General features: G+C 37.0%; 2 protein-coding genes across 3 annotated transcripts; both read right to left on the bottom strand.

Moving 5' to 3' along the window:
- Positions 1–1,223: 1,223 nt before the first annotated feature.
- Positions 1,224–9,909, bottom strand: mapre3a (microtubule-associated protein, RP/EB family, member 3a). 2 transcript variants are annotated; one of them, XM_087780125.1, is made up of 7 exons: positions 9,773–9,909; positions 7,869–7,997; positions 5,865–6,010; positions 5,589–5,781; positions 4,611–4,750; positions 2,949–3,101; positions 1,224–2,025 (listed from the first exon to the last, which is right to left on the bottom strand). In XM_087780125.1, exons 2-7 carry the CDS (start codon positions 7,987–7,989, stop codon positions 1,957–1,959), a joined length of 822 nt encoding a protein of 273 aa, XP_087636251.1. In that variant the 5' UTR covers positions 7,990–7,997; positions 9,773–9,909; the 3' UTR covers positions 1,224–1,956. The 2 variants fall into 2 exon arrangements, with proteins under 2 accessions (XP_087636251.1, XP_087636252.1); XM_087780126.1 differs by having other exon boundaries at positions 5,625–5,781; positions 9,773–9,894.
- Positions 9,910–11,599: 1,690 nt separating this feature from the next.
- On the bottom strand, positions 11,600–25,932 carry dpysl5a (dihydropyrimidinase like 5a). Its single transcript, XM_087780262.1, has 13 exons — positions 25,853–25,932; positions 23,434–23,701; positions 19,902–20,060; positions 19,098–19,277; positions 18,956–19,024; positions 17,866–17,910; positions 17,720–17,795; positions 15,782–15,938; positions 15,571–15,712; positions 13,712–13,854; positions 13,378–13,585; positions 13,137–13,293; positions 11,600–12,199 (listed from the first exon to the last, which is right to left on the bottom strand). Exons 2-13 carry the CDS (start codon positions 23,692–23,694, stop codon positions 12,114–12,116), a joined length of 1,683 nt encoding a protein of 560 aa, XP_087636388.1. The 5' UTR covers positions 23,695–23,701; positions 25,853–25,932; the 3' UTR covers positions 11,600–12,113.
- Between the last annotated feature and the right edge of the window lie 423 nt (positions 25,933–26,355).

The raw sequence follows: 26,355 nt of genomic DNA, 5'->3' as shown, positions 1-26,355 counted from the left end.
TTAATACTACGTAATTCTTCTTTTTTTTATCTACATTATTTTTATTCAATTATTTTTAATTAAACCCCAACGTATTTACATTATAAGTCATTATTTATCTATTTCATAATTATAAGATTGAAGCATTAAAAACACAAGATTTATTATAAATACATTTAGAAAATAATATTTTTGGGCGTTTGACAAAAAAACAAAACATTAAAAAATTGAATAAATAAAATGAAAATATTTGACAATTTGAAAAATACTAAACTGTAATAAAAAAAATAAAAAGAAGAAAAGGGAATGAAGAAGACAAGAAAAACCTAAAAGATAAGGAAAGACATTGAGAAAGAAAAAACAAAGATAGGTTTCTGTAAAAACTACGAGGATAAAAACAGACAAAGAGGCTTCATTACCTCGTGTTCTCGAGACACAGGTGTAGCGTCACCTGGTTCATTGCTCGAGGAGGGAGAAGCAGCCGAAAGAAAGCCAACAGCGACACCCAGCGTTCCGGATGAGGAAATGACAGAAACATTTCTGGAGGAAAAGAAAACCCCAAAACAACAAAATATATATAATTTAGGGCAATTTTGAACTGCTAGTAGGTAGAAGACAAGTTTAAAAATGAATATTTATTAACGAAACGAAAAGTTTTTCAATGTTGCATTTGATGATTCGTTAACATTTCCGGCCATGTGATCTCACGTGACTCCTCGTTACGTCACAATTAAATCCATCGTTGCTACTTATTTACAATTTATTTTTTAAATGTATTATTTCTTGTTGATAAAGTACATCATTATGAGCTGTAGTGAAATGATGTATTATTTTTTAAATTTCCAATTAATTAATTAGCTGTGTAGCATGAATGTTAGCTAGAGAAGCTAAAGCTAAGGAAGTGATGTTAGCGATTTCATTCACGAAATACATTAAAAAAACAACTAAGGTGAGTAATATTCCTCATATCTTTTGATCATTTAATTCAATGTTTATCACGAGGCAACTGAATTATTGAGTATTTCTTATTAATTCATTATTATTCATATTGTTTGATTATAAATATATTGTGTATTATTGGTGATTTATTTATACACAGAAAATATGGATTAAAGTCAATTTAATTCGCTAAAGCAATTTGTATTTTTGCTATTGATGTGCTCAACCATTTATTACAATATATCTCCGAAAATAAAGGCATATTTGATTCTAAAAAGTGCATATAATCAATAAAGAACATCAGGTGATTTCACAACTATTTATTTTTCTCCAAACTTGATCGATGGGCGGACAAATGGTCGATGAACACGCGATCCAGAGCGACAGACATTTCGCCCAAAAAAAAAACAACCCAAAAAAGAAAGGATGGAACACGGGGGGACGACGTTCATGTTTCATCGTCCTTCACAGTCAATGGAAGGAGTGTGTGCGGTTCTATAAATATCACTGAAACATCCCAGCTGCTACGGTAAAAATCAGTCTCTGGCGACTTCCTTCTCCACACGAAAACACATTTACAAAATCACTCATTCACAGTCAAAGTGTAACATTCTCATGCTCAGATATGTTGCCGATCGATCACATCTCGTCGACTCATGCCAGACCCTCCGACCAACACACTCGGGTTCACTCACGGTACAGTAGGTTTTCGCACGACGTTTGCTACGGAACGTTGGATGAAAAAATAAGTTAAATAAATAATAAAAGTGTTGCTTGAACTTCCAGTAAGTTTTGGTCTGTGCTCTTGTTTTTCGACAGAAGGCATTTTTTTAACAACTCGTTTGAATTCCCAAATGAAAAAAAAAGTTTCAAATCTTTCGATATGTTTGAATGACGGAGGAGGCGGAGTCTCTCTCTTTCTCTCTCTCTTTTTCTCTCTCTCTCTCTGATGAAATGAGACGAAATAGACGCGAGCGTGAAACTAAAAATCAGGTTCAAAATAATCAAGAAATTAAATGTAAAAAAAAAAAGGAGGGTTCAGTATTCATCCTGGTCCAGGTGAGCTTGTTCGTCCAGTTCCTCGTCCTCGGGAGGCGCGAAGCCGTCCTGGAACACAGGAAGTAAACACGTATGAAAAAGAAAATATTTCCTGTCTGTATGAAGTCAGAACGGATGCAAAAGTCCTACATACCCGTAACATGTAACATGAGTTCGGGGGCAGGAGTGGAGTGAAAGTATCTGGATGTTCTGTTCTATGTTAGTCTTTGTATCCTTTGTTTTTGTTGTTTTTCTTTGATCTATGTTCTTTATCTTTATCTTTAGACTTAGTTTGTGTCATCTTGTTCTTTCTCTTTATGTTCTTGTTCTTATTTTATTTTGATTTATTTTTTATTTTTTATGAAAAAATGCTGTATTTTCTGTGGCTATTGGAAAAAAGGTTTTACCTTACCTTACCTTTACCTTACATGAGATGTGTACTCGTACTATTAACTTGCATTGACGTACTTACATATTCAGACTCGTAGTCCAGAAGGTACGCGTGCATAATTGAAGACTTGTAGTCGTAAAAAAAACAAAAAACAAACATTGACTATATTTTAGTGTAGTGAGTACAAGTTACCAAACACGACCTCTTGAATCTGCAGGTGTGAGTCACAGATTTGTTTTGCACCTCAATCACTGCTAAATAAGGTCAGATTCAAGAGGTCGTGTTTAGTATCTTGTACTTACTTATACACTTAGAAAGTTTGGTCAACGATTGTTTTTTTACGACCACAAGTCTTCAATTCCGCATGCGTACCTTCTGGATTACTAGTGCCGTCAATGCAACTTAATAGTACGAGTACACATGTAAGGTAAGGTAAGGTAAGGTAAAACTTTATTGATCCCTCAGGAGGTCTCCTTTGGGAAATTGTTTTTTACCAATAGCCAGCAATTTTTCATAAACAATAAAAAATAATATATAAAAAATATGTTACGGGTACGTAGGACTTATGCACCCGTTCCGACTTCATGTGTCCGGGTCGTACCTCTGTGGCGTAAAGAATGTGGATTATCCGACTGAGCACCGGGTTGGTGTCGCTCTCGTGTTCCTGGCAGATCAGCTCGATGTCCCGGAGTTTACTGAAGTAGAAATCTCTCTCCTTCTCCAGGCCGTCCACCGTCAGCTTGATCTCCATCAGCTGAAGGACAAGAAGAAGAAACAAGTGATCGCGACGGAGGAAGATATGGAAGGACGATGATCTGTGAGTTATTTTTTCAAGACATAAGTAGATTTTAAAGAATCCATAAACATATAAAATAAAAATATTGTTACATTTTGTGCTCATGTTTTAAAAACACACATGAGAAGTTTAACATAAGTAGTAGTATTAGTCTTAAAAAAAATGTTTCTAGGAATGACATCGAAAAAACACTATACAATATATATAAACCATGTGAACATAAAATATTTGTATAATATATATTGTTTTGTTTGACTGTTAAAAACACACTTGGCACAGTATTTTTTATTTCAGGACATACGTGTAATATATTTTAGACATTTATGACATACATATAGCAGTATTTGTCCTAACAAAAATACATTCATTCCAGTAAAATACCATAAGCTTGGTCCTGATTAAACACATTCACAGAAACATTTTCTTTAAAGGATTTGAACGACTGGTAAACATTGGCCTCGTGGTTTTAAGAAGAAAACTAAATTTAAAGTTTTATATTTTTAGGACATAAAAATAACAAAATCGTTAAGAAATAAATGCTACAAAAAAACACAAATCTGGCCCTGATTAACCACATAAACAAAAATATTGAGAAATATATATTTTTTTCACAACATGTACGTTTTGGGCTAATGTTAAGAACAAACACACTTGAGAGTTTTATATTTCTAGGACTTGAATAGCACACTATCCATATTTAGAATAATAATCCAGTAGAAAACGAAAATTTGGCCCTAATTAAAAAAAATATTGAGCCTTTTTTTTTTATGACATGTACGTTTTGGGCTCATGTTTTTTTTCAAAACACACAGTTAAGGGTTTTAGATTTTTAGGACATATTTAGAACAATATCCATATAAAGAAAATAAATACTAAAAAAAACACAAATCTTTTGTTCTTAAAGAAAATGTGAAAATAAAAAAAAGGAAAAAAAACAAACTTTGGCCCTAATAAACCATATTAACACAATTCTTTTTACAACTGGTACATCTTTGGTTTATGTAATAATAATAGAGATCATTTAATATTTTTAGGAAATAAATAGAAGACTATCAGTATTACTACTACAAATACAAATCTGGCCCCGATTAACCACATCAACAAAAACATTGAACTTGTTCTTTACTGGTACATTTTAGGTTCATGTTTTTAAAAAACACACTTGAGAGTTTTGAGAGAATAAGTCTTGAAAAAAACTTTTTTTTCAAGGAATGAGAAAGAAAAAGCTAATTAATTTTAGGAGGTAGAACTGATCTTTAGAAAAAAAAAATCCTGCCTAGATGTGAACAAAATACAAACAGAAAAAAGAAAATTACATCAATCAAAGATTGTCTTAACTTCTCCTGATCCTCTCCTCGTCTCCTCACCTCATCCTGGTCTCTTAGGATATTAATACCTGCAGCTCCATCTCTAACCTTCTCGTCCAACATCTTAGAAAAATAATCACTTTTCAAAAGGTGTTTCTACCTGTTGATTTAACTCCATGATCTCCGCGTCGCTGCCGCCGTTTCTAGACAAAGACGGATTCTTCCTGATGGCCGGAGTGTGCTGGACCCGCTGTGGTGTTGGCATGTTTTTGGGGACGGTCGGGGACGTCCTCTGTGGTCCTGTTGGGGGGGTCAGAAGATACCGAGTCTTCATGGGTGTCATTGATCCCGGGATAGAAAAACCAAACTCAAGTTGTCAAAGCGCTTGTCGAGGTTTTCGGACCAGAGAGTTTTGGGAACTTTATGAAGGTACATTGTTGGAGAAGCTAATGTTGCTCAATGTTTTTGTTGAATCATTAACTATATTTCAAGGTAAGGAAAAAGTTCCTAAAACTCCAGAAGCCTCATGTTGTGACTTTTTTTTAAAAACTAACAAAAAATATTAAAAAAGTTGTTTGTTTACCATCAAGGAAGTCACAAATCAGGCATGTTTGCCGTAAAGCGCATCTATGGAAGTATATCAGTGTCAGAACAACATTGAATAAAAATTTACAAACGTTGAAACTTTTTTTCATTGAAATTTTTTCATAATTTGATTCAATAATTAATTTATCAAAATGATAAAAATGATAAAAATCGAATATTTAACATTTTTACACATATAGTTTGATGTTCCGATTTTAAATATTCAAAAATAAAATATCTTAATTAAACATTTTCTCATTCGTAGCCTTTTAAATTCAATATAAAAAAATAAAATAACGCCAACATTTTCACGTCCGATAATTCAATTTAATTAGTAAAAAATTAAAAGTTTCAACTTTTGAAAAGTTAAACGCAAGCGTTCAAAATGTTGCTGATATACGTCCAGACGTGTGGACCAATGAGGCTCAAGAGCAGGTTGAAGCGCCATGAAAGCGTCCTGATGCTCGTGGATGCAGGACAGCCAGTTGTGCCGGGAGCCAGAACCTCAATCGTGCAGCCGAGGCCGAAAAAAAACAACAACGTCGTCCTTTACCTGGAGTTCTCTTGGGTTTGTAGGTTAAGTGTTCACCTGGGTTGGGGGGCGGGGCCACGTCCTGACCCTGTCTGGCCAGGATGGGGTCGTACTCCTTCCCGTCGTAGTTGGCGTCGAAGAACTTCTTGAACCACTGCACGAACTCAAAGTTGTCCTGGAACTTGCCCTTCACCAGCCGCTCCACAGGAATGATCTGGAGAAGAAGAAGAAGAAGAAGAAGAAGAAGAAGGTGAGACGAGGAGTCCTGAGGGGGGAGGAGGAGGAGGAGGTCCAGACCTTGTCCACGCTCATTCTCTTGAACGCCGCCTGGAGGACCTTGAAGTTGTGTATATACTCGTGCTCCAGCTTTGCCTGAAACTTCACCTTCTTCAGGAGGATGCAGCCGGGGAACAACATGTCCATGAACTGGCAGTACGCTGCTCCTGGAGACACAAGACACCGACCGGTCACGATCATTACCTCAGCCAAGGAGGTCACGAAGGGAAGTCAATCACCAGGGGCCTCATGTACTAAGAAGTTCGTAGATCTTCTACTAAATATGTCCAGAAAATGAAATCCAGAAGATGGCGCCGCACAAAAATATTCAGACGCATGAATCTGTGCGCGACAGGAATTTAAGCACTTTTTTCTACGTACATCCCAATTAAGAATGAATCGCAGACTTGTTCGTCCCTTTCCACATCCTCATTTACATATTCAAACAACATTTAAATGAAGCAGAGTCCGTGATTTTATCAGAACAAACAAATGAAAACATGAATCTAAACTGGATTAACTGTTTATGGTGAGTTAATTTAGGATCAATATTGATCGTTAATGTAACTCTGATGAACATCTCAACGTGACTCGTGAGACTAACATTCATCCGAGCACTGACCCGGGCGTACGCCACCTACAGACTGGGCGAGAATTACGAACTTTTGACCGCTTTTTTTCAGTATTGATACATATAGACTTTGATGTAAACGGTGGCCAAGCATGTTTTTTTGTGCGTAAAACCCCTCAGTACCGTATTTTCCGGACTATAAGTCGCTCCGGAGTACAAGTCGCAGCAGCCATAAAATGCATAATAAACAAGGAAAAAACATTTATAAGTCGCACTGGAGTATAAGTCGCATTTTTGGGGGAAATTTATTTGATAAAATCCAACACCAAGAACAGACATGTCATCTTGAAAGGCATTTTAAAATAAAAATAGAATAGAGGCAACAACAGGCTGAATAATTGTACGGTATGTTACGTTACATGACACAACTGAGAACGTGCCTGGTATGTTAACATAACATATTAAGAGTTATTCAGATAACTATAGCATAAATAACATGCTAAGAAGTTTACCAAACCATCCGTGTAACTGCAAATCACTAAAATCCGATGAAATCTTCATCCTCGGTGTCACTTTTAAACAACTCCGCTAACTCCGGAGGTAGAAGATGCGGCGCTTCTTCTTCTATGTCGAAATGATCAACACAGGCCTACAGCGCCCTCTTGTGGTTTAGTGTGAAAATAACATGTGAAATGATATACCGGTAATAATGTGTTAATAATTTCACACATAAGTCGCTCCAGAGTATAAGTCGCACCAGCGGCCAAACTATGAAAAAAACTGCGACTTATAGTCCGGAAAATACGGTACATGAGGCCCCAGATCTTGAAATGACTGATCATTTATGACATCATCCTAATCATTACATGACAAATATACACTTTTTTTTTCATTTTATAAAAATGCTTATATTCACACATGACCATAAATCTGTAGAATGTTAAGTTATTACTTAAATTAACAACGAATACGTGGATAAGTTCGACCGGAAGCAAAAAAAAATGTCTGTTAACTTTCTTTGCAACGCTTTTGATGCATTTAATAACGTCGGGATTCATACGGTGCGTTAAAGGACGTAGTACATTTCATAACTAACGTGAAACACTCCTTAACTGGGGCAGTAGCGATGCAATAATCTCTCGATACGAGATATTTTGACGCGTTGTTTTCAAGAAGGATTTTAAGGAGGAACTGAGAAACTGTGAGATCATGTGATTTTTTCTACTTTTCCAAAGACAAAATATGTTCAAACATCAGCGTTAAAAGCTGCTGGAGTCCACTGTATCCTCTCGTCCTCAGTCATCATCTCGGAAAAGTGAATTGAAGTGAAACAGGGGGAACTAGAGTTAGCATTAGCATTATTATTAGCACACGATTTAGCCCCAAAACAATCCTGACTAAAGGCAGCGATTGCACAGCAAAAACACAAATGCTAACTCTCGTTAGCATCTTACCAGAGCACATCTGTTCAATCTTGGTGTAGGTCAGATGTACCGAGTCGTTGACCCACGCTAGCATGTCGTGTCGCGACAGGTTGTCGATGGACACCGATGTGGCGTACACGTTGACCGCCATCTTTTGTCCTGAAACCAGAGAAGACAAATATCGTTATCGTTTTCCAGCTCACGACAAAACACAACAGCTAAGTACATTTATAGTCTTAATAGTTTTGCGTATTTTAAAAACGTACATGGAGAAAGTACACATGACAAAAACATTATGAGTTTCTTTGTGGATTTTTTTCTTTTAAAGTTGAAATATTTTACACGATTTGTGTTTTAATTTAATCAAAAAAAGGTTTAATTCATAAAATAAATGTACCTTTGTGTGTGTTTTAGTTTTAGTTTGTTATTAGATAATCCAAAATAACCCTATTACTCAGTTAACTGACCTTTGACCTCACATATAAACTAAAATAAGAGCTGACACAGCGACATTTTACTCTTCAAATTATTAAAATTTCTTTAAAGAAATACGTAAGATTTAAAACATAAATGTCAAACTTTTAATAATTATCTCAATTTTTCGAGACAGTTTAGGCAACTTTGTTTGACATAATATCAATAATACTCATTTAAATACTACAATAAAACAACAAATACAGTATGTGATGTCATCACAAGTCGACACAATTTGAGCGTTTATAAAACGTCTCATCTTTTCCTCGTTATGTTCTCAAAATTTCCTTAAAAAAATAAAATAAAATTCATTAGTTTTTCAACAGATATTTGCCAAAGAGAAGCTCGGCCCGGGGGCCACACGTGGCCCTTCCACAGCATCAGCGCGGCCCTCGTGATGTCAGAGTAAGTAAGTAAGTAAGTAATTTCTATTTATATAGCGGTCACAAAGCACTTAAACAATCAAAACAATACTCAATAAAGTATATACTTTAAAGGTCAAGATAAAACTCATAACACAACAGAGTGGAACCGGTTCAGGTAAAACATGTACACAACGTTTCTGACAGGGATTACTTACTATTCATATTTAAGTTATCAATTTATTCACCTTAAATAAAACTTGGTTAATATTTTTTAAGAAAATAAAAGTTAATTTATATCATTTTATTTTATGTATTTAATTTTCTATGAAGTATTTTATTGTAATATTTGGGTTATTTATGATTTTCTAACTAGTTTTTCCATTATATAGTATTTAAAAGAAATTCTAAGAACCTCCTTGTCAGAGATATTTACTGATGTATGTTCGTTATTTATCATAACATTATTATTACATGTAATTATTCTACATCAGATCTTCAAACATGGACCACAGCGGGGGGTCCTAATCCGGGTGTGGATGAAACATGCAGATGTTTGACAGCTGAACATCTGGACCCTTTTTTTTCGGGTGTATTTGCTCTTTAAAAAAAAAAAGGAATTTTTTAGGGAAAGTGGGCGTTAAAACATGCGGGTGTTTGGCTGTAAATCACGTGGATTCGAAGGTGAATCCACGCAGATGTGCCGGTGGTCGTGGGGTTGGTATGAGGGGGTGACACGAGTGGACTGCGGGTCGTCAGCATCGATCAAGAAAGTGGGTGTTTCTGGCGTCTATTGTATCGACGTCGCTGCAGGAGAATCCGATTTCCCAAAATCCACCGGGCCCGCATTAGCGAGTCTAATCCACGCGGGGGTGAGGATCCTCCACGAAACACGCGCGTGGACGTGGACCCGGGATCGTGGGCTGACAAGAGAACAATACACAACAATGTACGCGAGCCTTCGCAGGCCCTTTTTTTCTCCCCCGCACACACACACACACACCAAAACATTCCCACGTAAAAAAGCCCACGGAACCGGCGCGGACCAGGAGTTCGGACCGGGGCTCGGGGGTGTCAGGGCGGGTCGCGGGTACTCACTGGGGTGTGCGTGGTTGCGGGTCCCGGCGGTGCTGCGTGTGTCAGTCCCGGCGAACGTCGTCCGTGGTGCGGTGCTTAGTAACGGGCCGCCCTGTCTGGGGCTGCAACAATCCGGCGCGCACTGCGCATGCGCGCGACTCCATGCTGCTCGACACTGACATTTCGATAAAATGGGATAAATTTAAGAGTTTGACACTAAAAAAGTGTCTCGATATGAAACATTTGAGGATGAACAGGACGCGGGATTTGAACCCATGACACATTACACATCGTATTTGTGTCATGACGGACCGGAAACGTTATTTTAATGTGGATTAATTTTGAACTATTTTTTAACTAAATGTTTTATTTTCCTTTTCGTCGCTAATCCCTTTGGTATATTTTTGTGTTTTTTTGTTCTGTTTTAATAGGTATTTGTTTAATTTTGTCTTAAATTCTCATTCAAAAAAGGTTTTACACAATAGTTGATGAATCTACTTGATATTGATCTATTTCAATAATATCAGTCCAGTATAATGGCTTTATTATTATTTATTTATTTTAATCTATCGTACAATAAGTTATACTTCGATTAAATACACATAAGTATATTATTCAATGGATAGTAAGTAAGTAATGAATACATTAATTTAATAAGTATTGTCTAATTTATCTTGAAAATATTAGCATTTCTTATATTTCAAAATATATGTTTCTTTGTGTAAATGTTTACTCATTTTTCTGAGTTGTTTTCTTATATACATCTTCACTTTATCTTGATCTTTAAAGTATGTACTTTTTTGAGTATTGTTTTGATTGTCTAAGCGCTTTGTGACCCTGGTCTCGAAAAGCGCTATATAAATAAATATTACTTACTTACTTACTTACTTACTTACTTTTTGTGTAAGATATACTGAGAAATGTTTCATCTCATAAATTCATTAAAAATTGTATTTTTTTTTAAACAAATTTAAATTCATAATTTAAAAAACTGCTCTTGACACCAAACTAATCTGAATTCTTGTAATTTTAAATAGTAATTTTATTTTTTAAGAGCAGCGTGAATACGAGGTTTACAGCAAATGCTTTATCAGGAAAAAGACACAAAAATAAAAAAACAAATGTTTAAAAAGACAACAACAATGTGTTTTACACGAGTATAAAATAGTAGATGAATTAAAAGAAAATGAAATATTTTAAAAGTTTTTACACTCCTAGAGTGTTTGAAAGTAGTATATTTATTTATAATGTTGATTGAAAAAGTGTTTGTGTCATATTTATTGATAACATGTACAAATACAATTAGAGTCTAATATCTTTAATATCTATTTTTTTTTGACACCAAACTGTATTTTAAATTAAAAAGAATCATCATATCCTGTAACTGTGTTTACTTGCTAGCTTAGCATCTGCAGCGCTAGCTTCAGTCCTTTGATGTTACGACATTTTCACTTTGTCCTTTAAGATTAGAATCTAAATTCTAATAAATGATTTTCGGAACGGCATGAATAAGAAGTTTAACATCTAAAGGAAAACATTAATGTTTTAAATGAAGTTCAAAGGAAAGTTGGAAGAAATATGTTACAAATAATACACGAGTAAAAAAAGTGTAAATTAAACAACAAATATCATTAAAAAAGTAAGATATTGCTTTAATAATTGGAATTGAATCTATTATTATTGTAATGAAAGGGAAATTTAATGGCAAAATGAGAAATAAATCATTAAATATTCCGATTTTTTTTACTAAAAATCTTTGCAGGTTTGAATCACCTTTTTTTTTTTAATAAACGTATTTATTCTCCGGCTTTTATTTCAACGTTAAAGCAGAAAATCAGCCTTGAAAAGTTGAACTCAGTGTGTTTTATTTGCACCAGATCATGAGATCATCAGACGACGTGAGGAGAGAAGAAGAGAAAAGACAGAAGTGAAGGAAAACATTCTGAGTGAGAAGAAACGAGAATATTTACAACAACAACGAATGAATATTTCAGTGATTCTCGGTCGTTAATCAGCTTTTTATTGTGTTCGAAGCACCAGGAGTGACAACATCTGACGTCGAAACCTTCATGTTCACGGAGGAAAGGATGAGAAAAAACATCGTTAAGTGCGTCGTCGTCGTGACGGTCGGTCGTAAAAAGCTAAAAACTAGCAAATAAATAAATATAAAAATAAATACGACGTCATCCAAAGGTTCAGTAAAACATGTTCTCGCAGTAGAAAGAGGTGAAAATGCGTCTGAATCGATGACGACGACGCGAGTGCAAAAATCTTACACAAACACAATCGTACAAACTCGTTGCTAAAGTCTATGGAACACAATCGTCTCTAGTGTCACCGTCCGACGCCCGGATCGTCAGAGTCACCAGATGCCGCTCGACCGCCCGCCCGGGGGGGCCAGGATCCGAGCCGAAGACCTCTTTGGAATGTTGTCGTCGATCTGCGCGCCTGGAGGAGAAAGTAAGTAATTTTTATTTGTATAGTGCTTTTCCAGACCAGGGTCACAAAGCGCTTAAACAATCAAAAACAATATTCAATAAAGTATATATTTTAAAGATCAAGATAAAACTGAGAACACAACAGGAGTTCCAGAAAATCAAGGAAAAAAGGAGAAAGATGTGTTTGAAGGTTTGGGTTTAGATGGAAGTTTTGAAGCTAAAGTTTATTTTAATTTGACTGATAATAGTGTATGTTTTTCTGGGTCGTTTTGTTTCCTTTTTGTGCAGTTTGTCTGTTTTCTTTTGTTTGATTTTTTGCAAATGGTTTTCCTTTTTTTCTGACTAAGATGTTTATTTGGTAATTCTTTTTGTTTTCCTTTTTTTTTCATGATTATTTATTTTATTTAATTTTACTGTTTTTTTCCCTTTTCTTCATGATTATTCGTTTTGTTTTATTTTATTTTATTTATTCATTTTTTCATGATCATTCTTTAAGTTGTTTTTTGATATTTTTCTTACATTTTCATGATCATTCTTTTTGTTTTATTTTGATATTTTTATCACTCATTTTTTCTTTTTTTTCAATTTTTATTTCCACTTTCATTGATTAATTGTTGATATTTATATATTTCTAGTCATTTAAGTTAAAAAACATCTGTTCCTGACATTTATCCACAAAAACATTTTTAATCACTTTCACTTTATGTTGTTTTTGTGTTTATTCACTGTCTTTTTACGCCTTTATTTTGTTTAAAAACCACATTTTAAGTTCGTAAATATTGTTTTTCAGGGTAACTTATGATAATTATTATGTTATTATATATATTTTTGCAATATTTTTAAATAATAATAATAATAAAACCATTTTTAGATTATTATTATTTTTGTTTTTTGCCAGTCATTTATTTTTTCTTCAATAAGCTGAGACTCCAGGTCCAGGTCCTCACCTGAGAGGCTGAAGCTGGACCCCTGAAGGTCCCTCACGCCTCCGTGTCTGGTGGTGGCTCGTGTCGGGGTGTCCAGGTCTGACCCCACGTCCTTCTTGGTCAGTTGGACGACGTCTCCGGTGTACGGCTCTCGTTCCACGGGCTTGATGGCCTCGTGCTGCAGGGGGGTCACATGATCAGGTCACATGATCGGGTCACGTGATCAGGTCACGTGATCGGGTGGTTCTGATGCCACACTCACCTTCTCCCGCTGCACCATCTTCTTGTACAGGAAGTCCGGGAAGGTCCTCAGAGGACAGAACTTCCCAGAACCTTCCGCACACGTGAACATGCCGTTCTCGTAGACCAGACGCCCGCGGCTGATGGTGACCAGGGGGACGCCGTGACAACGAAGACCTTCGTACAGGTTCACGTCTCCGCCCTGGAACTGACTGGAGGCTGAGATGGTCCTGCAGACAGACAGAGAGAGAGACAGTTATATAGACAGACAGACGGATAGAGACAGAGAGAGAGAGACAGGTGCAGGGAGAGACCATCTGGCTGCACCCGCCATGATGAAGGATCAGGTTTCTCACTTGGATCCCTCAGGGTCCCAGACCACCAGGTCAGCATCGGCTCCAGCGATGATTCTTCCTTTCCTGGGATACAGGTTGAAGATCTTGGCAGCGTTTGCACTCGTGACGGCAACGAAACGATTCTCGTCCAGTTTTCCTCCGATCTACGTGTTTGAGAGAGAAAGTGTGAAGTAAAGTTTATCTATTTATGTATCCATCCATCCATCATCCATCCATCCATCCATCCATCCATCCATATATCCATCCATCCATCCACCCATCATCCATCCATCCATCCATCCATCCATCCATCCATCCATCCATCCATCGATAAATCCATCCATCCATCCACCCACCCACCCACCCACCCACCCTTCCATCCATCCATCCATCCATCCATCCATCCATCCATCCATCCATCAATTCATCCATCCATCCACCCATCCAGCCTTCCATCCATCCATCCATCAATTCATCCATGCATCAATTCATCCATCCATCCATATATCCATCAATTCATCCATCCATCCATCCGTCCGTCCATCCATCCATCCATCCATCCATCAATTCATCCATCCATCTATATATCCAGCCTTCCATCCATCCATCCATCCATCAATTCATCCATCCATCCACCCATCCATCCTTCCTTCCATCCATCCATCCATCCATCCATCCATCCATCCATCCATCCATCCATCCATCCATCCATCCATCCATCCATCCATCCATCCATCCATCCATCAATACATCCATCCATCAATTCATCCATCTATCCATATATCCATCAATTCATCCATCCATCCATCCATCCATCCATCCATCCATCCATCCATCCATCCATCATCACTTTTACTTCAATATGCTTGTTTGTTTTTGTGATTATTCACTGTCTTTTATGTCTTTATTTTGGTTATGGAAGTAAATATTGTTTTTCAGGGTAATTTGAAACAAATTAATTTTGCTAAGTAAAGTGTTTTTCTTTTTTATTAGTGCAATGCACTTTGTTTTCTTAGCAATTAAAAAAAAAAAAAAAATATATATATATATATATATATATATTTTCTCAGTCATTTTTAAAATGTTTTTGTATGTTTTACTTTTCTTTTTCCGTTTTTTGTTAGTTTTGATATGTTTTTTGTGCACATTTATTTCTCTTTGAGTCATTTATTTTTTATTCATTTGTTCTGTTTTGTGGATTATTAATTTTTTTGTATTTGCTTTTTTTAATTTCTTAATGTTTTCTGAGGAAGTCATTTATCATTTTTTATCTGTGTTATTGAGCTAATTTGTTCTCTTTTTTTGTATGTTTTTGGTGCAATTTATCTGTTTTTAAGAGTAAATAAATGTGAGGGGTTAGTTTATTTTCATGAGTGATTTCTTTTGTCATATTTATTTTTATACAAATCATTTTATGGCCTTAGATTCAATTTTCCACTTTATTGATGAATGCATTTGATATTTAACAATATCTTCATATGAAAATCAATTTTATGTGATATATCTTCACAACATTATCTTTATTTTATTTTTTATTATTTATTTTCTATACAATACATTGTACTAACAGTATTATAACATACATATTTCATACATATTGGCTTATAATGGTTGATTATATACATATATATGCATTAATTCTATTTTCAAATTTCACATCTTTCTGTACAAATGTACTAATATTTTTCTACTTTTATTTAATTATAACAATAAACTTTTATTGTCAGAGGTATATAAAAAAAATGACTAATAAATGAATAATAATAATAGATAAATGTAATAATAATGTAACATCTGTCGAGAGGTTCTTCACAGAGTTGTTGAAAACTGGGTCGTTTCTTCCACCACGTGGATCTATTTGAGGAACAAAGAGCACGAACCACTCCTCTCTCCCAGATGACGCTCATGCGGTCCTGAACCCCCGGGAGCCCGTGAGGGATCTTGGTGAAGTCGTCTCTGCCGAGACTCTTCTGTTTGACGCTGAACGCCCGGTGGTCCGAGCTCAGCACGTTGAGCGTGTCGCTGCGAGGGAGAGATGGTCGTCACTGGTTTATGTCAATCACACTGAAGCTTCTTCTTCTTCTTCTTCACCTCCCCAGCAGGCTCAGCAGGTAGTTGGGTGTGTTGGGGTCCAGGCGCAGAGGGGGGACGGTGACGTGGGCGGCGGCCACAGACCAGTCCTGATGGTAGTACTGACCCCCGCTCAGGAAGGCGTGCGCCGTCGTGGTTTCTCCGTGAACCACCTTACCTGAAACATGTCACAACTCTCACTTCCTGTTTGTCTCTTGTTTCAAGTCTTGAGCTTCACACCAGTCACTACTGTTGTGTTGATGTAAGTGTGTGTTGTTGTGACTCTATTGTATCATCAGTGTGTGTGTGTTGTTGTGACTCTATTGCATCATCAGTGTGTGTGTTGTTGTGTTGTTGTGACTCTATTGCATCATCAGTGTTGTGTGTTGTTGTGTTGTTGTGACTCTATTGTATCATCGGTGTTGTGTGTTGTTGTGACTCTATTGTATCATCAGTGTGTGTGTTGTTGGACTCTATTGCATCATCAGTGTGTGTGTTGTTGTGTTGTTGTGACTCTATAGCATCACCAGTGTGTGTGTTGTTGTGTTGTTGTGACTCTATTGTATCATCAGTGTGTGTGTTGTTGGACTCTATTGCATCATCAGTGTGTGTGTTGTTGTGTTGTTGTGACTCTATAGCATCATCAGTATGTGTGTTGTTGTGTTGTTGGACTCTATTGTATCATCAGTGTGTGTGTTGTTGTGATTCTATTGTATCATCAGTGTGTGTTTGTACAAAACTCTACTTTCATTGAAATATTGACATTAGAAAATGATCTTAAGCTCCGCCCACTGAAAACACTTCTGGAGATGAAATCTTGTTTAACATCACCCACTCGGGTGTGAATGGTCAAGCATGGAGGTTTGTCACCGTGCGTCATCAATCCCAGAAGTCTCCACCTCTGAGGGACTCAGTGTATAAACAAAGCGGGGGCAGGATTACAGCTGGCTGGAGTAGGAGTGAAGCCATTATCACGTCATAATGGACTCTCGTAACCTCTCGTTCGCCCAGATTTCAGAGCAACTTTATAAAGTAAGTATTATTAGTGGACCTTTAATTGAAGTGTTTTCAAAGCCATTGCAAATATTACTTTTTTCATTTTTCTTTAGCCTCCAAAAAAGAAAATAAAAAGTCGAAGTTGAATAAAAATCGTGATTTATACACTTCCGTAGTACAACATAGCACCCCGTAACGCTTTTATGAGCTAAGTTCTTAAGCAGAACATTTTCCCAAAAATGTGGAATATTGATTTTTGTCATTTGTGTTTTTTTGGGTTCACAATAAAGTCGTTTTAGAATGGATAAGGAACAGCATGTCCCACAATGCTTTGTGTGATAACCCGGATGTTGTTGTACAGATAAAGGCAGGAAGTGTAGTGTCTGAGCAGCTCCTAGAAAACGAATGAACAAATGCCAAGTTATGCTAAAGTGAATGTTTGCTCCTTTTTTTCTAATACAGTATAAAGTAAAGATTAAGTTCCACATCTGACGTCCTGCGAAGTTGTTTTTTGAGCGTAGTTAATCCACAAAATGATTAATACATATTTGTTCTTTCAGGGCGTTTAAAAATGACCACCTCGTCACCCTTTTTTTCCCCAGTTATTCTTGTTTGTCTGACAATCAATAGCTAGCGATAGAGAAAAAAGATGTAACCGAAAAATCGGACTGTCAATGAGAAGGTTCTGTATTTTCCATCTCCTTGTACAAGTAAAATGACTTAAAACCATTTTTTTCAGTTTCAGCTTTAAGTCAGATTACTTTTTAGTTTTCGTGACCCTAATAACACCAAATGACAAGAAACATTTATGCGTCTTAAGTACATTTTTGTCCGTTACGGGGTGATTTAAAAAGACGACACCTGGGTCTCAATAACCAGAATACAAGTATAAGGAAGTCACATCTGAGGAGTCAAACTATAATCGTAACATCATATGAAAGTGTTGTAGTTGCTGGTCGTTACCCTGAGTCTTGGCTGTCGCCACCACTTCTCCCGCCGCCATGCTGGACACGTTGACCAGGTAAATGGGGCAGTGAGCCTGGAAACATCAACAAAAATGATGAGGAACGAGGGTTTGAATCCGAGGCGCGGCCGAGACTCGAACTCACCCTGTTGGCGATGGTGATGGCTCGGTGAGTCGCCTCCGCCTCCAGCTGCCACCAGACGTTTGGAGACAGGAAGTTGTTTAATCGACCAGAATCAACATTTTTCTTTGGCGTGATAAAGTTATCAATATTGTGTTTAACTGGAAGAGGATGTGGATGCTTTTATTTTGAATTAATGGATGAGGGAAAAAAGATTATACACAAAAAAAAAAGTTGAATTGAATTATTTCATATTTTTGCAGATGATAATATTACGTCAGTTGAGTTTAAGAAAATTAATTTTAAATAATTATTCAATGTTTTTCACTTTCTCGTCTTGGACTTTAAAGTATTTAACCTGTTTGTATTTCTTAACTGTGTATTGTTTTGTAGTTTAAGCACATTGTGACCCTGGTCTAGAAATAAAACTTACTATATATATGATTATATTATATTATAGAATTATGTGCAAAAACCTACATAATAAATTAAATTATATAAATTCAAAATTATTTTGTAAATTTTATTTTATGTGCAATAGTGCAAAAGTCCACTCCCTTCTAAATAAAAGCAAATAATATTTTTGATGACCCATTGGAAAAATAATGATGATGATAATAATAAGCAGAATAGGAATAATAATTATAAATATAATGATAATAATGATTATAATAATAATGAAAATAATAATAATAATAAAAAATAATAATGATAATAAAAATGATTATAATAATAATGAAAATAATATTAATAAAAATAAAAATAATAAGAATAATAGTGATGATAAAAATAAGAACAATAATTAAAAAAAACATTAAAAAAAAGACTATAATAATAATAATAAAATTAAAATAATAATAATAATAATAACCATCCAGGACGCCAGTCTGTCACAGGACACACAAAGACACACAACCATTCACACAAACACTCATACCTATGGACAATTTCCCCAAATTCTCAATCAACCTCTGTATGTTTTTGGAGTGTGGGAGTAAACCCACTCAACACGGGGATAACATACAAACTCCACCTAATAGTAACATATGCTTATTATTATGGTTTATTAACCGAAGCTTGACTATGTTTCTCACACACATGGTTCTCTACTGACCTCTTCAGGTCGACTGATCTCTATCCCCTCCGGTCCAGTGATGCCCAGCTCCAGCACTTCTCTCGCGCCCTGCAAACCACCAGAGTGAGGATCCAGTCTCTCTCAAAGGTCACGTCTCTCAAAGGTCACGTCCGGGTCTGACCTCTGCCACCAGCTCTCCGTTCTCGGCGTGGACCCTGGCGATGGCGCCGATGTCCTTGCAGTGCTGCAGGACCTGGAACAGCTCGCTGTCCCGCAGCATGTACGAGTCCTTGTAGGCCATGGTCATCTGGAAGGAGTTGACGCCCCTTTCCCTCACCAGCTTCTCCATGTCGGACAACACCTGCAGGACAGACACGTGAACTGCAGTCGTCGAGAGATGAGTATGGAAGTGAATTTTCGGATATTTAACGTTTCAAATAATCGAAAAAAAAAAAGATTATTTTACTCTTGTGTTGACTCAAGGTGACCGGAAAACGTGTTTGTGGTATCCCTTGTGTCAGGTCTCTGGGTCAAAATGAACGACCTCCACCACTGCATATATTTATGGGAGCCAAGGAGGTCGTTCACCTTTGACCCAGAGACAATATTTTCAAATATTTGAATTCAATAATTTCTGGTAAAAGGTTGAATTTCCTTTTAGCCATTTAATTTAAAAAATGTGAATATTTTCTTATCTAAACAACTTACAATTAACGGCTGAAGGTGGAATAAAAGTTGAATCTGTGCTCTTTTGCTTTTGTCTAGTGTCACTATTATACCAACATTTTTTACATTGAATTTAAAAGATCACAAACGTAATAATATTGAATTTGGAGCATTTATTTTGAAATTATTGGAAAAAGAATTTCCCCAAAAAACATTTTGAAAATGTTCTCATTTAAAAATAAACAACAAAAGTACCTTTAAATTATTATTAAATGTAATTAATTTAAATATATATTTACTTCCATAAACACACACATACCTTTGGTCCGGACCACGTGACCCCCACGTGGAGGGCATAGTCGCAGCAGGACTTGGGGTCGGCCATCCTGCGGCAGTTCTCGTAGGCCTCCAGCAACGACTGGTTCTTCTCCGGCAGGACGTGTGCGATCACCATAGTGGTGCCGCCGGCCAGAGCCGCCTGAAACATCAACCATGTTGAGATCAATAATCACTGCAGACGTAAAGTACTATTATCATTATTGTGTTTGTCATTCAACAAGTAAGAACAATACAAACTCGTTTGTAATTCAACCATCAGAAGCTACCACTGAATGGATTTTCAAAAATAGCTCCTTGGCAGAGGTATGCCCAATGTCAGTGCTTTTCTAGTCTTATTAAGACTAATTAATTACCCGAAGGCCTGGAAACAAATGTGTTTGTGGTATCCCTTGTGTTGTCTCGAAGTGAACGACCTCCCTGGCTTCGGGTCACCTTGATCCTGAGATAACAAAAGGGATACCTCAAACACATTTGTTTACCGTTCTTTTCGGGTCACTTTGACCCTGAGGTGACACGAGTTAACACAATCGTCACGGCATGGACGGGTGGCTTGTGACCTGAGAAGTTTAGGGTTCAATTCCAGCTGTGGGATGAGACACTTAACCCTCATTTCTACTGACGGTTCAGCTGGCGCGCTGCGTCGCAGCCTACTGCCATCAGCGTGCGATTGTGTGCGTGAATGGGTGAATGTGTAACTTCGAATAAAGTGCTTTTGTTGCTAAAAAAAAAAAAAGGATAGAAAAGAAGGAGAGACCTTCCCTCTCTCAATAACGGTGACGTGAATAGCGCCAGGTAATGCTTTGCCGCCCAGCCAACCCATCACTTCTGAAATAAATGTAGACTTAAAATACAGGATTGTAGCGACCAATCGTGTAGAACGGCATCGTGGGAGTTCACTGTTCTTCTGGCCCCATAAGTAAGGTTTGTGGAGAAATTAGTGTTGTCCACTAAGTTATGTTTAATAAAGTAAATCAATCATATGAAAAAAAAAATCTCTATTTTTCAATATAAATGTTCAGTTTTCCCCAAAAAAACTGAGCACAGAGTGTGTTTTGTGTCCTCGAGACTTGAGAAGTGGGAGGGCTGATGGGAAAGGGGCGTGACTCTGAGGACCATTGTCTCCGAACACAATGGTGTGTGTGTGTGAAAGGTTTTTTTGTTTTTTTTGCAGCCGTGGTTGCAGCAGCTCTGTGGTATCCATGGAAACGGATCTGCATTAGTCTCTGGATGCATTCTGGAGCTGGCCGGCTGTAGGGCGGGGAAGGAGGGAGGGAGGTAGAGAGGGAGGTAGAGAAGGAGGGAGAGAGGAAGGTAGAGAAGGAGGTAGAGAGGGATGTAGAGAAGGAGGGAGAGAGGTAGGGAGAGAAGGAGGTAGAGAAGGAGGTAGAGAGGGATGTAGAGAGGGAGGTAGAGAGGGAGGGAGAGAGGAAGGTAGAGAAGGAGGTAGAGAGGGATGTAGAGAAGGAGGGAGAGAGGTAGGGAGAGAAGGAGGTAGAGAAGGAGGTAGAGAGGGATGTAGAGAAGGAGGGAGAGAAGGAGGTAGAGAGGGATGTAGAGAAGGAGGGAGAGAAGGAGGTAGAGAGGGATGTAGAGAAGGGGGTAGAGAAGGAGGTAGAGAGGGATGTAGAGAAGGAGGGAGAGAAGGAGGTAGAGAGGGATGTAGAGAAGGAGGGAGAGAGGGAGGTAGAGAAGGAGGTAGAGAGGGATGTAGAGAAGGAGGGAGAGAGGTAGGGAGAGAAGGAGGGAGAGAGGTAGGGAGAGAAGGAGGTAGAGAGGGAGGTAGAGAAGGAGGTAGAGAGGGATGTAGAGAAGGAGGGAGAGAGGTAGGTAGAGAAGGAGGTAGAGAAGGAGGTAGAGAGGGAGGTAGAGAAGGAGGTAGAGAAGGAGGTAGAGAAGGAGGAGGATGGTGGAGACCAGTGTCACCCACAGGACGCCGTCTCACTGAGAAGCTTCTCATCGACATCATCATCACGAGGAGCTACTATCAAGAGTCACTATCATGATCTCATCCACTGGACCTCAGTCTGCTGAGCTGAAGCTCATCACGTCTGAATCATAGCTTTTGTTTTCATCAAACCTTTTAGTGTCATGTGATCAGATAAACATGTCAACGTGTAGCATCAGAACGTCATGAATGAACCAATTCTTCACTCACATTCTTCCACTGATACTATATTTGTATTTTTAACAATGATAAAGTATAATTATGCATATTTTTGTATTTATTTCTATATATGTATACAATATATAAATATTTTAATTTCTATTTGACTTTTTTAAAACGCTTGTTTGTATTTATGCTTAAAAATAAATAATCTGCTTACAACATTACAAAACGTTTAAAAATGTAACACACCTCATTACATTTCCTGGCTGTCACATAGACACTGTTTCTTTGACTGACTTCACAGGCAGCTGGTGACGTCATTCAAAGCCTTTGCAGGAGCCAAGATCTCAAGCAATTTAAAGGGAAAAAAAACAAAAACCACACTCTGGTTTCAATCATATTTGTTTTGACTTATTGATTTATTTGATTTATTAAGACTGGAAAAGGCGCTCAGAGAGTGCAGACCTCTGCTGAGACACTCATCTACCCTGTGATGTTATATAATATATTGTAAATATTTTACAATATATTATATATGATATAATGCCCTGTTATTAACATTTTTAGATTGACATACGATGAGAAATATGGTTATTTTGCGAAGCTAGACGATCACGTAACCTCCTTGGCGACTGTAATTACACATCCTTGAAACTCATCACTCATTTTACTCAGTTTTATAACTAAAACAAATCCTTTTTTTTTAATTTACAAGGACATGAATAATGTCATTTGTTAACAAAACGCACGTTAAAATAAAGTTTATTATTAAGAAACAGTCTGATAATGATTTTCTATTGAAAATACATCATTTTACTTTGGATTAAGTCGTTGTACATTTGCAATATTATATTAAATAATACATTTTTGGACAAAAACATGAAACTAACTAGTGGATTATGTGTTGATCCCTTTTTTTCCGACTTATAGTGTTGATTAATCTACGTTTATATATTTAAACGCATGTACATTTTGACGACAACGACCCTGACTCTTGGAATTTTAAATCAAATAATTCAACAATACATTATTAAAAAAGTAATAATTCTATTTTAAATTCAATATAAAAAGTCACACCAGACGATAGCAAACGAGTACCTAGCTACTCGATCAAACTGATCAAAAATTAAATATTCTAAACATGGACTTTTTATTGAAAGTTATAGCACAATATATTTTAATAATAGAAGAATTCAACTATTTGTATCTTCCCTAAAGTAGTTTTACCTCAATGATTGGCTAAAGGTTGGATAAAAGTTGGATAAAAGTAGGATAAAAGTTGGATCTGTGCTCTATTGCTTTTGTCTGGTGTCACAATTACACCAACATTTTTACTCATAAAACACGTTAAAAAACATGCTATTCATCGTAGAAACGTCCAGAAAAACGTTTCAGCCGACGTTACCTTGGTGCCGCTGTAGAAGTCGTCGGCCGTGGTGGCGTTCATGAAGGTCTCCTCCAGGTGGACGCTGGTGTCGATGCCTCCTGGCATCACCAGCTTCCCGGAGGCGTCGATGACTTTGGCGCCGCCCGGGATCATCAGCTCCTTGCCCACCTGCGTGATGATGCCGTTCTCGATGTAGACGTCGGCCTCCTGCGTGCAGTCGTCGTTCACCACCTTGCCGCCCTTGATCAGGATGCGCGCCGTGGCGGAGCTGGAAGACATGATGGCTCTGCGGGAGGAAAAAAAAGAAAGGAAGTGAAGAAGAAGCTTCTGCTCGTCCGCGAGGTCGAGGTTCACCTCGTGCTTAGTAACTAGTGTGTTGTTCGTCGGCTCGAGACGAGTCGAGGCTGAGGTCACTGACGTGATGAGTCGGTGCCAGTCACGGAGCTGACGGTACCGTTCAACGTCAAGAAAGTCCAACAATAGCAAAGAAGTCCAACAACTTTTAAACAATCATACGAACATAAAGATCATTATTGTAGAAAGTGATGTTTATACTAACAATAGTTACAGGTTTTTTTAAATTAAAAGTATTTTAAAATAAGTAGTAGTAGTATTAGTAGCAGTACATTTATTAGTAGTAGTAGTAGTGGAATTATTAGTAGTAGCAGAAGTAAATGTAGAAGTAGTATTAGTAGAACTATTATTAGTAGTAGAAGTAGTAGTAGTAGTAGTAGTGGTAGTAGTAGAAGTTGTATAATTATTATTAGTAGTAGAAGTAGCAGTAGTAGTAGTAGTAGTAGTAGTATTAGTGGTAGTAGTAGAAGTTGTATAATTATTATTAGTAGTAGAAGTAGCAGTAGTAGTAGTACGAGTAGTAGTGGTAGTAGTAGTAGAAGTTGTATAATTATTATTAGTAGTAGAAGTAGCAGTAGAAGTAGTAGTAGTAGTAGAAGTTGTATAATTATTATTAGTAGTAAAAAAAGTTGTATTAGTAGTAAAGGTATTATTAGTTGTAGAATTATTAGAAGTAGCAGAAGTAAAAGTAGTAGTAGTAGAAATATTATTAGAAGTAGAAGTAGCACATTTTAAATATATAACTTTTATTTCATGTTTTTTTATTTTAAATATATCAATATATACATATACAGCTTGAATAAATATATTTTAAAATGCTTTATGCCCTTTTATTAATTCTAACTCTTAACTATATTGGTTATTTAGTTGTTTTTTTACATTATAACCAAATAATATAATAATAAAATTGTTTCACCTAACTGGTTTTATGCAAGAGTCTATTAATAAGTACTTGCTGTCGGCCCATTGAATCTTTTCATATAAAAGATAAATAAAAGTAGTTTTAATGATTTAAGTTTCTGTTGCAATGAGCTCCTTGGCAGAGGTATGTGTCGTCCCAGTGCCTTTCTAGTTAAACCTCTAGTAAATACAAATAAATAAAAGTAATTTTAAAATGTATTTTCCGGACTTTTTGGCAAAGTATTTTATATGGTTCCAACAACAAAAAAAAAGTAGATTATCTGTAAATTTAAATTATTGCCACTTAATATGTATGTATATTTGTAACAGTTTCATTTAAAATAAATTTCAGATTAAACTGAGTATTTTTAAGAGTTATCATTAGGGGAAATTCAGGTGAATTGTAAATTAATATGATTGAGTTAAATACATTAGGTTTAAAGCAACTAGAAGAGTGAATAGAACCTAATAGATAACAATTCTATAGACAATAAAACACCAATAACCAGCTGTAACGTCTTCCATGAATAAATCATCAAAGCATCACGTCAGTCATCATCTGGGTGTGAGACCGCCGTGCGTGATCCCGTGCGCGTGTACGTGTAAAGGGTGCGGCAAGTTTACTGCAAGACTCTTCATCTGAGATGATGCTCGGATTAAAACACTCAAAACACACACATACTGTAATACATGTATATTATCTCTCATAACTTCCTGTATTTGCGCCAAAATAAACTACAATTTTAATTTTATTTTGAAGGATCTGTGATGAATTCAAGCAACACTAACACATCTTTAGAAGAAATTCTCGACACGTGTTTTTATAGTTTTGTGGTATTTTTTTTGTGGGGTTTATTTGTTGTTTTTATCGTTTGTTAACTTAGACACAAAGAGGCGGGCGTCAGCGCCCCGACCCGGAGAGATGGATCCCGGGTACCATCCTCGCATCTTCTCGAGCCCTCCGGGTGTAAATGCACTTTAAGAAAATAAAAATAAATAACACAATAATAAGAGTGTGTAGTAGTGACAGCATGAGAGCCCGAGGGGCGGAGAAACAAAAGTCTCCCGGAGAAGACTCACCCTCCCTCCCTCCCTCCATCTCCCCCCTTCCTTCACCCGGACACAGAGCTCCAGTCTGGCCGCCTCTGAGGCCACACAGGGCGGCTATAAAAAGTCCACTGACCTCCTGAAGCTGCGGCTCCACTCGTGTGTCCGCGGACGGGTCTGACCGGAAGAGACGCGACAACCGTGTGGACGCAGGACGAGGACACTCGGCAGATGGAGGATGATGTCTTCCTGGCCGGTGCAGCGTCACTACAGCACCGGGGCTCGCTTCCGGGGCCGCCTTTCAAAATAAGAGGACGACAGCGGAGGGGAAAATGAGCTGAAAGCTCATCGTCTCAGATTAAAAGATCCAGGAACTAAATTTGACACGTTTGAAAATTTCGTAAATAATAACCTAATTCATACATTTAAAAATAACATTATCGTAATCTCTCTTTCAAAATAAAATATATACAAATCATAAGTTCATCCTTTAAATTGTAAAAAATAATCTTTCAATTAAACATATTTATATTATATATGACAGATACGGAGAATGTATCCTATTAAACATTTTTACAGATTAAAAGATAAATATTAAATAGTTTATAGTATAATAATAGTGGTATTAGAAGTAGAAGT

This window comes from Callionymus lyra, chromosome 18 (assembly GCF_982586985.1).
Source record: "Callionymus lyra chromosome 18, fCalLyr1.hap1.1, whole genome shotgun sequence".
Lineage (NCBI taxonomy): Eukaryota > Metazoa > Chordata > Actinopteri > Syngnathiformes > Callionymidae > Callionymus > Callionymus lyra.
This window is presented reverse-complemented; position numbering and strand designations above follow the sequence as displayed.

Coding starts and splice junctions, on each gene's coding strand:
- mapre3a (XM_087780125.1), bottom strand. CDS start 7,989: ATGGCGGTCAACGTGTACGCCACATCGGTGTCCATCGACAACCTGTCG. Junction 6,011..7,868: donor GATTGAACAGATGTGCTCTG/GTAAGATGCTAA, acceptor TTGTGTCTCCAG/GAGCAGCGTACTGCCAGTTC. Junction 5,782..5,864: donor AGAGAATGAGCGTGGACAAG/GTCTGGACCTCC, acceptor CTTCTTCTCCAG/ATCATTCCTGTGGAGCGGCT.
- dpysl5a (XM_087780262.1), bottom strand. CDS start 23,694: ATGTCTTCCAGCTCCGCCACGGCGCGCATCCTGATCAAGGGCGGCAAG. Junction 20,061..23,433: donor ACTTCTACAGCGGCACCAAG/GTAACGTCGGCT, acceptor TTGATGTTTCAG/GCGGCTCTGGCCGGCGGCAC. Junction 12,200..13,136: donor GTCCAGCTTCAGCCTCTCAG/GTGAGGACCTGG, acceptor TTTCTCCTCCAG/GCGCGCAGATCGACGACAAC.